An 11,428-nucleotide genomic window follows, 5' to 3' on the forward strand; every position below is an offset into this window, starting at 1 on the left:
GCCCTGGAGTAGGCGCCGGCGGGAGCAGCAGGGACCCCGTAGGGATGAGCCCGCGTCTGCGACGGGGCCACGGACGAAATCAGGGTGGGCTGCACCAGCCACTGCAGATCGGGGCTCGTGGAGATGGCAGTCACAGTGGGGACGAAGTTGGCGCTGGAGGCGGCGAGATCCGTGCAGAAGTCCTAGACAGGCGAGGAAAGAAACGAGGATGAGCCAGAGCCAAAGGGATGCGGCGGGGCCGAGCCCGCACCCCCCCAGCCCCGGCCCCCAGAGGCTCCCGAGCGGCCCCCGGGGCCAGGCTGGCTCGGGCGCTGCGCTGCCATCAGCAGACTCCACATGAAAAGGGGGTTGTTATAAATATCTCTGACGTCTGCACTGACGCAGGCGCCGCTCCGGAGTCTCCTCAATGAACTCGCGTTTTATCAATGAAACCGCTTTACACACCCGCCGCAGAGCGCACAGTGCAGCCCGGCCCGCGGTCCCACCCCCCACCGACCTTCCCCGGGGCCGGGCAGCATCCCTATGCGGGGCTGCAGCGCTGTCCTCCCCAGTGCACCGGGCGGAGCGGGGCACCCCGGGCAGCTCACACCCGTCCAGCCGGAGGTCCCCGCGCCGGCACCTTCCCCTCACCCACCCCTCCCTCGCACCGCTGCCCCGGGGCTCACCGGGGGGTTGGCGGGCGATCCCATGCTGGAGAAGGAGTCCGCCGGCGAAGGGTAGTAGGAGAGGCTGTCCCCGGCCGGGGAAGCGCTGCTGCAGCGCGAGGAAGCCGCGTCATAGTCGGCGAAGCCCTGATACATCATGTCGGCGAGGCTACGATTGTACAGAGCCCCCAAGTGCGTTGCGCCGACTGTGTCCGCGCTCGGCGTCCCTCAGGCTGCGGGTCTCTGCCGGCTGCGGGTCTGCGCTCCGTCTCCCGCCTCTCGCTCACTCTGCAGCGCTCAGCTGTGGAGTAAGGCTTAGCGCCTCCGCCCTTTTATAGTCAAGGCTGGTCAATGGTCTTACATCATGGGCGGAGCCAATGCGCTGGGCGGGGGGAGCCGAGGACTAGCTGCCCTTGCGGCCTCCCTAGAGCCCCCGCGGGGCTTTCCCCCTTCTTGTGCACCCTCGAGTCGTCCGCCGGGCTGTGTCACGGGGGTTTCCCCTGGGGTCGCTGGGCGTCTCGGCTCCTCAGGGGCGGACAAAGCTGCGGATCCCACCCCTTCCGCTTTGGTACGGCCGGCTCGGGAACCCACTGACGCAGATATCCTTATATGGGATACATCCTGTGCAAGGGGGTGTGACTGACGGGAACAGCTCCAGGCTGCAGCCAAGTACTGCTGGTTTGTGAGAGGCGGGGGTGGGGGGAGACAGGGAGGAGGGGAAGGGCAGCAGCAACAGCAGTGGCTGTGTTTGCATTTTGATCAGCGCGGTGCATGGCAACGCCAGGTCCCCTGCTGGGGGGAGACCCGAGAGGGAGCTGCACCGCTGCAGTCAGACACCCCCACCCCCACCCAAGCCTCCCCAGAAGAATCCTGCTGCTTATAGAGACACCTGCAGCTCTCACTCACCTTTCACCGCCAGGGAGAACTTCCTCTGCCCAGCTCCTCCCATCAGCTTCAACTACTTCTTCACAGTTATTGCCACTATTTATTGGTGGTTTTGAATCAAAACCAGCTTGTCACTTTCCCACACGTTTGAAGATAGCTCTCTGCCCAAAGACAAAATGCAGATGAAGGCTGGGAAAGGGGAATGCAGCATGAAATGGGGTGACTTTTTTGACTCCTGTCAAAAAAATGGCATTTTTTTCATGTTATAGTAGCTTTCTTGCTGTCTGTGACAGTAGGTAGAGAAAAATAATCACCCTTATAGGGTCGTAGGGTCATACAGAAGTAGGGCTGGAAGGGGCCTCCAGAGTAGTCCAACCTCCTGCCTGACTGAGGCAAGATCATCCCTATCCAAACCATCCCATGCAACCATAATCTAAACTCTACATGAGGCTACCCTCAACCCTGACACAACCAGACCTAACACCCCTTATGATTACTTAGTGGTTGTTGTGTTCTGTTGGGGGAGACTTTTATAGCAGAGAGCTGAAACAGTTGCTGATGATTCAGAACAGGCTACTAGTTGTGTGTGTGTGTTAGTTTTATGACAGTCTGACTTTTGCCCTGATTTCCCTCCCCCCTGTATATTTAAGCAGGCAATGTTTTCTACTAAACACTTTTAAGAAATGGTACAGTATATCTTACATTTCATTTTGGAGCATGTTTGGGATTTAAAGCAGGCATTATAATGAGGCATTATCATGAGGCCATTAATGCTGTGCAGATTTATCGTAAATTAATTAAATTTCCTACATCCATGTAACTGTGTTGTGTTGTTTGGTTCTGCCTTCATAGAAAGCCTGGAAGATGTCTTCTGCCTACGTCTTCAAACACATTTATGACATGTAAAGCATTGGAGAAAACACATGACATTTCTGGTGAGGAGGCTGCACAATTTTGTGTAATGTGAACTTGTGACTGGGGAAACTTCATTTAATAACCTGCTCATATGTTATTTTCTTTCAGCTTTATACCCATTGTAACTGTTGGGGGTCCTAAATGCCCCTCACTCCTTTTTGCTGTGTGTTACTACATTCCTCCTCCAAGATACTCTGATCCTAGTTTAGTCTGAATCCTAATGATTAGCACGGGAGAGAAGCAGATTGTGAGGGGCAGTATCAAGGGAGTTGAGATGGAGAGGCCAGTGATCTTCACACCCCATGGTAACAAGGTGATCCTAGGAAAAAACAATGGTCACAGGCTGTGACTCAGTTTCCCTGATCCCTACTGAATTGGCCAAGGGCTCCTTATCTCAGAGGAATGGGTGGGAACACAGCAATCTGAACCTGAGCTGTATAAAGCTCCCCCACACAAAGGCAGAGGGGCGGAAGTCTGGAACTTGCTTCAAGCCCTGAGGACTCATTCACTCACCACCAGGTAGTGAGTGAGTATGTCTGTATATTCTCTGCTGTATGGAGCTGCTCTGGTTAATACTGGCCGATTAATAACATCCCAGTAATCCCATGTATAGTTAGGAGAAACTTCCTCTGGCTTCTCTTATACTTCTCTGGATAAAATAAAAGCCCTCAGAGAAATCCTGGGTGTAACATTAAGGAGTGGTGTTATCTAGGGATTATTTGTGTTTAGGCCTGATGTTAAGATCTATATAAATCAGTGGAAAAACTATTGAGTATAGCAGAGTTTGGATCAGCCCCATTCTGTGGGAGCAGTTCTCAGTCCACTTACCAAACTATCCCTTCACCTACACCCCTTAGAAGAGCAATGTGTAGTATCCACACAAGCAGCAGCTCCAATCTGTGTGACTGCAGGAGAAGCCAGATCATCTCCCCATTGAGTTCTATGTTTAAACCAATCTTCATTACACCCTAAAACCCAACAACCTAAGCTAAAAAAAAACAATAAAAACCCAGGAAGGTTTGCTGTGAGGGCAGGTGGGGATCACTCACGGAAGGCATGTGCACATTCCTTGTTAATAAATCTGGGTGGCTGGCACAGGCGGTTTGCTCTGCATATCTGGCTGGAATATGGCAGAAAGCACATGTGGACGGAACCTGGAACTTACTCCACTTCCTGCAGGGGGAAGGCAATTACACTCAGGCGTGATTACTTATGTTCTTACTATCTAGGCACAATAATAGCTGAGAGGGAGGACTCCAGTACAGGGCACTGGGGTAGGGGTTGGGGGTGGTGTGCTACAGGCTGGGCTTCTCTGGGGAACTCCCCAGAAAGCTGAATGGGATCCGGGAAGGCGAAGGGACTGTGAGGACATGGCCAAGGAAACCTCTGTCTCCTCCCCTTTGTTTTGATCCTTGTTTGTTGCAGGGCAGGCCCGAGACACCCACCCACAGTGGGGATGTCAGGCAGGCCTGGCTCAGGTCAGGCTCAGCTGGGAGCCAGACCGCAGACTTGCCTGGCTGAGGAGCCAAGAGATTGCTATAGATAGTAACAGGGAAGCTGGTGCAGCGAGTCTGTTTACGGCAACAAACAGCCTGCAGCACAGTCTCCAAGCAGAGCGTCACCATGCCGGGCTGGATGGAGTCCTGCTGGCAGCCCTGCCACTGCCTGAGCTCATGGCTAAATGCAGCGCCTGATGCTGCTACGCGGTCACCTCCATTCTTAGAGATCTGGGCCACAGGGGTGGGGGAGCTGGGCCAGCTGCTATTCCTGAGCTGCCCGGCAGAGCAGAGGGGACAGCCAGCCACTGAGGAGAGATCCTTTCCCAAGGTGGCCGGGAGGCTTCCCTGAGCCAGGGCTGAGCTGCCTGGGTCCCACAGGAGCTGGGCACACCAGCCTTAGGGCTGTGAGAGCCTTGCAGTACCCTGCTTACCTGCCTTGGCAGTATCCGCAGCTGGTTGGACTTTTTGAAGCCAGAGGTCACAGCTGGAGAAGCCCAGAGAGTCCCATCTAGTCCAACCCTGAGGCCCAAGACAGACCAGACCCGAGCAGAGCAGAGCAGAGCAGGTCTCCATTTCCATGTGTGAACCCCAGCAAAAAAAGATAGACCAAAGAAAACTCCAACCTAGAAACTACACCTTGATGGCACCAAGCTGAGCAGCCACTGTCTGTATGCCCTGCTACATCCTGCTGGTCTCCCTGCCTGACACCCTGTCCTTCCCAGAGCAAGGAGGATCCTCGGAGAACTCCATTCTTGCCAGGAGTCTCTGGCAGGCATTATGGGAGCTGCCTGCCTTGCGGACCCAGTCAGGCCCAACTCTAAGTGAAGGTCTTCTGTGCTCAGAGGAGTCTTCACTTAGAGGAGTCTGGCACTCAGCACTGAGCTGCCTCTACAAACTGTCCAGGAAGGTTCTAGAAACCATCAAGTCCACGTAGCTGAGTTCACAAAATATTTGTTGACATGTTTGCTTTGGTCGTGCACATGGAAGCCAGTTCTTCCTATCAACATAGGCAGCCACCTGCTCTGTTTGTAGCAAACGGAAAGTGTGCTGATGCTGCATGTATGTAGCATGTGCCGAGAAAGCCAAGGAAACAGAGAAACCGAAAACACATGACGTGGGCTTGTTGTTTCCTTCTAGTGAAGCGTGCACATTCACACCACAATGTGTGTGAGAAAAAGGAGGAAGGTGACGTCTACCACACAAACACTACTATGGGGACAAAACACTGTCAAAGCAAAAACAGCACTGCCCATGGGACTGCCCTCACTGACATACTGCCAGAGCAACCAAGACCTATCCTTCCATTATGCTGTCCTCAGTCAGGACCATGCTCATCGCCACATCATCTGTCTCCCTACAGTAGTTCCAAGAAGCAGCCCAGCTGAGTCTGGGGCTAGATGTACTCGGTGCTGTACATACACACAGTGAAAGGCAGTCCCTGCTCCAAAGAACATGCAAGGTCACACACCAAATCGAGGGCAGAACTGGGAGTACAAGACCTAGCTCCTGGATGCATGGTAGTTCATTGCTACCATGCAGTAGCATTGCCGGGCACTAACCATGCAGTGACAATACTACACAGTAGTAAGAAGCTTACTGCTCAGTAGCTTGTTGCTACTGTGCAGTAATGTCAGGAAAAATGTTTGGCGACGGTACTGCTCAGTAATGCCAGTTACTGCTTGTCATTTAGTACTTGCATAAGTACTAAATAGCAAGTTCAAGTTATAATTTGCATAAGCAAGTACTAAATGACTGCACAGCAACAAGCGCACAGTCTGCCGCTTGTGTAGATGTGGTCCCTGAGTCCCAGTCTGGTTGCTGATCCACTGAAGTACACTGCTTTATTATGTGGCTGGAAATGCAAACATGCCTGTGCTATTCCTGTGGATGGGGCAACACTCACTGCCTGCTGTACACACAGTCAGGCCATCTTCAACTTGGCCAACATTTACTTCTACACTGATACAGAATAAAGTTTGAAGTTCCAGCTTCACCTTGTTGAATTCCATCTCCTCAGACTAAGAAGTATAATTTAGACAAACAGAACTTTTTTTGTTTGATCTGTTCCTTTTTCTTGCTTTTAGTTTGCATCTGACTTTGCTAATGTCTTAAAAGACCACAGCAGAGAAGCAACTAAGGCATGTGGTATAACAAAACCCACACAACGGAAATCAGCTTCTGGGGTTGGAGACAGCTAAATCTAGTTTAGCACCCTGAGGGGAAGTTTACCCCACTACCATGGTGTTTCCCTTGACACCTGATAGTAACAGCCATGGAACGGATTCTCTTTTGGGTCCAAATTAACTGCAGAGCACAGCTCTAAGTTTCACTTTCCACGCTGATGTAGTGATGTGATGCGCCTTAGGTAAACACTCAGCTACTTGATATGGGTGAGGGGGAGTTTCAGGCAGTCACTGCATGACCCAAAAACACGTTTCTCTTGGAACCAAAAGTGATTATCTGTCTTAAAATGCTCTAAGGATTGAAACACACTGACAAGAAACCAGCTACTGGATTACCAAACTTCCTCCCAATAGAACAAGGACATTCTGTGGTGCAATAGGTTGCGGCAGTCGTCACCTACCTTGGAAGCTCAGTGGGACAGGGTCCCTTACCATTTATGTCTCTCTGAAGTGCAACGCCAACTGATGGCAAAGCATAAGTAATAATTAATGACAGGAGCTGGGTGTGTGACAGGTGCTCTCTGGGGTGTGACCTTCTGCACACAGAAACATCCTAGCACCTCCTGCCTCAAGCCATTATCAACAATTAGACTGCCTAAACCTTCTGCCCATTCCCACCCTGCCCTTGGCTGCTGTTTTCATTCTCTGAACCATGTCGTGCCTTAACTAATCTAGATCTGAAGCTCTTGGAGAAGGCATCTGCATGTCAACCCAAGGTGTACCTCCCTTCTGTGGGAAGCATAGAGAGAAGAGAGCTTTAACCCACCTTTGCATTTCCCCTGTTATCTGTCCTGTCAGGGGTTGACCTGGCTGCATGGCTGTAACCTACTCTTGTCTGCAATGACCCCTGAGTGCTACTCTATGGTCAAGAGCAGCTGAAGACAAGGGTTGTCCTCCTCCTTCCCCTGACACATCACTCTGCCTCAGGGATTGTGAGAGGAGGCAGTGCAGAGACATTCTGATGGCTCTGTGCTATCTGTTCAGCCTATTATGCAGGGACATCTTTTAAGGACTGTTTCTGCAGAACTGATTACCTTTTTATGCCACCAGTGTGGTGTGGCAGAGCTGGAGTGGAACAGACTAGCCAGTCTTACATCTTCTACTTGGATCTAAAATGAGTGTGCATCCATTGCACCATGGATGAAGAATCACTCATAATCAGAGAGAATCAGAATCAATCCAGCCAAGGAAAGGGAAAAGTGTCCAATACAAAATGTGCCCCAAGTTTATGGAACCAATCCATACTTTGGAAAGAAACCAGAGACTAGAGAAAGCAGATGCAAACATACTGCGGTGCCAGGCAGCACTGTAAAATGCAACAGAAGGAAGATGGATGGGCAGACAGACAGAAAGACAGGTAGAGGGACCTTTTCAGCTAAACAAGATGGACCTTTTTTAACCAAAATCCAAATGTGGCAAACTACAGCTGCACCAGGAAAAGGACATACAATAAAATCCTACTCAAAGACAAAGGCCAAGGACCTCAAAGCACTTTAGGGCACCAGCTGAGTGGATGATGAGACTGGAAATCCTCACCATATACATTTTCTATGAGATTGGAATGTCCTGAATTTTCTTCTAACCTGCCCCTAATCAATTCCTTTCATGAGCGCAGTGAAAGCACAGATGCTTTATTTCCACAGTGAAATCCCCTCCCTGCCCTGGTTCTGAAAAGAGATGTAGATGGCAGAGGTGACAAGTTGGCTTGTGCAGCGGGGGCAGGCTGCCAAAATAATGCTGCATTGGTTGTGGGGGCTGTCGTCTCAGTAAGGCAGCAACCAGTATGCAGGACACCCTGCTCTTCTCTCATTTTTGCTGCCAGTTGGGTATGTCTCACTAGCTCCACTATGACAATATGGGGATATCCGTGTTTGAAAGGTATAAAAGTAGGAAAAGTTCAAATCAAGACCAAACTGAGCTTGGCTGAGGAGCTCTTGCAGCAAGAGTGGAGTAAGAAAGGCAGAAGCCAAGGAAAAGGAAAGTTGTGGAAAATTCTCTGGCCCATGGGAACCCCTAAATGCTCCTGGTGCCCTGAAGAACTGCTCTAGATGAGAATCATGGTCCTTCAAAGAGCCACAAAGTAGAAGGTCCACCCTGGTTAAAAAAAAAAAAAGAACTTAAGCCTTGCTCTGATTACAGAAACAACCTTGCTATACTTAACAAGCCTCAAACCCTTTTCTCACCTTCTTTCCATGCAGCTTGGTATTTAGATATCAAAGTGCCTGACTGGACAGGCTGCACTAAAGGAAGAGCTTAGCCTTAACACAGCCAAAAATCTCTTGTGCGTTCTGTGAGTTCTCGCCTCACAGGGTGACAGGAATGTCCTAAGGAGTCAGAGAGAGATACAACCTTATCCATTCCCGGCTTCAGGCACAAACATTCAGGGGAAGTGATTTGAATTTGCTGAAGCTTAAAAGAACCCCAGAGATTTGTTGCTGCCTGCTGCAGATGAACTAGACAGCTCAACTGAATATTGTACACACCCAGAAGAAGTCATCAGCTGCATGGAAAGATGCTGCCACTGCAGGAATAAAGGCCTCAGGAGTGCAACAAAGGACTAAAGGATGAGGCAGAACCACAGCACAAATCAAGTCCCACTCTCAGTAACCAAACCTGGCAAACCATCATGTGGAAACTGAAGCTTATTAAATGTGTGTGAATTGTGTGTGAAATTAAATAAATAGGGAATTAAATATCACTAAATGGTGCAAGGTTAGGTATGATGCAAAGAAATATATTCACCAAAGACTTTGGGTGAAACAACTCTAGTTCTCTGTATGGAGGGCAGGGTATAGATCCAGACCTGCCTGACACTTCTGCTTTGCGCAGTGGCCAGATCTGTAGTTTCGCCCCATCCAAAACTGGCTCTCAGCAGAACCAAATGCTAGGAACACTATTTATTGCTACAAGGGCAGCTGAAGCCCAATTGACCTGATGTAGCCTGGGAGCACTGACCTTCCTTGATTTGGCCCACAAAAGTCTTTACCCTTATCCCCATAATGAAACTTCTGGAGTTCTAGAGTTTAGCAAGAAACAGGCAATCAGCTGTCTCCAAACTAACTCTCTTGTCATACCCCAGTGTGAAGCACGTGATTGCACAGGAATTCCTGCTAAGTATATCAGTACAGCATGTTTGATTGCAAACCCCAAACAAGGGGAAACTCCAGGAAGTCAGCCCTCAGTGTACTGCTCCATCTCAGCACTACAAACAGGATGCCAGGGGGGAGTCTCAAGCTACTTATCTCCATCGGTTCTCAGCCTCTTCAAAGCCAACAAAGCTGGCAACACATGCCTGATAAATGAAAAAGGAAGCCCATAGGGTTGTTTAAAACAAAATGGTCATTTCCTACTCCTTCCTTCCTCTGTCCCAGAGTCTAACGATTGCTGCGGCCAGTCACGCGTCATAAGGCACTGCACACTTTGGCATAGTCTTGTGCTTCGGCATAAAGTGTCCTCAGATTCTTGCCACACCATTCTCTTACATCGTCAAGACACTTCCTGTGTGCTCGGTCTCTTGGTCTATTGTCCATTACTAAGCATGGGCTTGGGCAGGCAGTCATTCTTCATCTGGTAGATGCCCCCACATCAACTGTCTCTTTTGCACCAATCTTTTTTCTGTACTCAGTAAAAGAACCAGAAAACACAGATCTCAGCACTCAAGATGGTGCATGCCCTGTCCCCACAAACCAGACACAGCTGCTAATCTCCAAACAGCAAACCAAGCATTTGATTTGTAATCTGACATTGTGGCCCAAGTCCTCTCTGTATTTTGGCATCTGCCCATGAGGTCTCTCTGAACTGCTTCAGCTTTGCAGTTTGTATAACTAAGAATAAAAATGTCTGAGAAAAAATAAATAAAATCCTATAGTGAGGGGCCTGGTCATCTCTAGCAGCCAGTACTGGGACAATAGAGCCTTTTTCTTTTAGGCTAGTTTATCACTTCCACCTTACTAGGTGCACAAGGTGGCTGGATTCGCTGGCAATGATTTCAGTTCTCTGTTGTTTGACGTGGCTCATTTGAACATAAAATGAGTCATGGGTCTAAGGCCTGTTCCCACTTGACAGGGGTTCAAACGTGCCACCACCACTGACACCAACTGGCTCCTAGTTAGAGAGACCAAGGACTGAAGGGGACATCCCCTAAAGACCAAGGACTGAAGGGGCTGCCACCTTCATGTTGGAACTGGTTCCCACAGGGCTGGGCTGAGGTGCAGTGCTGGGACAACCAATGTTTGGACAACTTGCCTGACCCAAAGCACCGGGTTGTGAAGCCAGCACCCGACACCAGCGTGAAACACACCTTCACCCCCACACCTTGGAAAGCTTCAGACTTTCTGTGCTTTGGGAGCAGACAGGAATGGGCCTGAAGAAACCTCTAGACCCTTGTCTAGCACCAGGCCCCGGCTGGAAACCCTGGACTGGGCCCCACAGCTCCCTGCCCCAGGCAGCCCCTCTCTGCTCCCGCTTTCTCCTAAGCAGGGATTCCCCGTCCCCCGCCTCCGGGAAATCCTGCAGATACTGCAAGGCCCGGAGCCAACACCCGGCAGCGAGGCCACCCCAACCGGGGCCTGCTGTGCTCTACCCCCTCCTGCCGTGGCTGGGGCCGAGCTAGGCCCGTAGAGGTAGGAGGGGGAGAGCGAAGCCCTGGTACGCGGACGAGCCCCTGCACATACGCAGCCGCGATCACGCACGGGCACTGGTATGGGGGGGCGGGCTCCCCGCCAGCCCCGCCCCCGGCCCCTCCCGGCCAATCCCCGCGCTGTTGCTGGGGCCGACGCGGCCGCCTGACGTTGCCGTGGCGACGACGGAACGTTGAAAACACACAAACATGTTGACGTCGGTTGCGTGGTCTCCATGGAAATAAGCTGGACACGTCATCGCTCTTCTACTCCGCCCTCAGCTCCGCGCTCGCCGGCGACGCAGGCGCGGCGTCACACATGGAGGGGAGGGGCGCGAGGCGGGGTCCGGTCGCCATGGCAGCGGGAGCGGCTGTTGTTTGTTTGGTGTGCGGCGGCGGCGGCGCTGCGGGGGGAGGGGCGCTGAGGCCCGATGAGCCCCTGGCCCGGGGGGAGCTGGAGCCATCCCCACCCCCAGCAACAACCCTGGGGGCACCCGCCCAGCCACCCCCCACCCCGGGAAGACAGGCCCAGAACAAGCAACAGTCAGAGAACAGTCAGCCTGGTCCCATGCTCGCTTCCCAAGGCTCCTGGTGTGGCCCAGCTGCCACGGCCCTGGGCCTGGACAGGATGTCGCCCTGTCCCCTGTGCCCCAGCTCTGCCCCCGCAGCATCTGTGCCCAGCAG

General features: G+C 51.6%; 1 protein-coding gene across 1 annotated transcript in view; it reads right to left on the minus strand.

The window, feature by feature from the left end:
- Positions 1 to 1,138, minus strand: part of FOS (Fos proto-oncogene, AP-1 transcription factor subunit) — a 2,860-nt gene extending 1,722 nt beyond the window's left edge. Inside the window, exons 1-2 of the mRNA XM_019519914.1 lie at positions 666 to 1,138; positions 3 to 182 (exon numbers count right to left, since the gene is read on the minus strand). Coding sequence (XP_019375459.1) covers positions 3 to 182; positions 666 to 803 — 318 coding nt within the window. The 5' untranslated portion in view covers positions 804 to 1,138. The remainder of the gene's footprint in view (positions 1 to 2; positions 183 to 665) is intronic.
- Between the last annotated feature and the right edge of the window lie 10,290 nt (positions 1,139 to 11,428).

This window comes from Gavialis gangeticus, unplaced genomic scaffold (genome assembly GCF_001723915.1).
Source record: "Gavialis gangeticus isolate Ggan-Ray unplaced genomic scaffold, GavGan_comp1, whole genome shotgun sequence".
Taxonomy (NCBI): domain Eukaryota; kingdom Metazoa; phylum Chordata; order Crocodylia; family Gavialidae; genus Gavialis; species Gavialis gangeticus.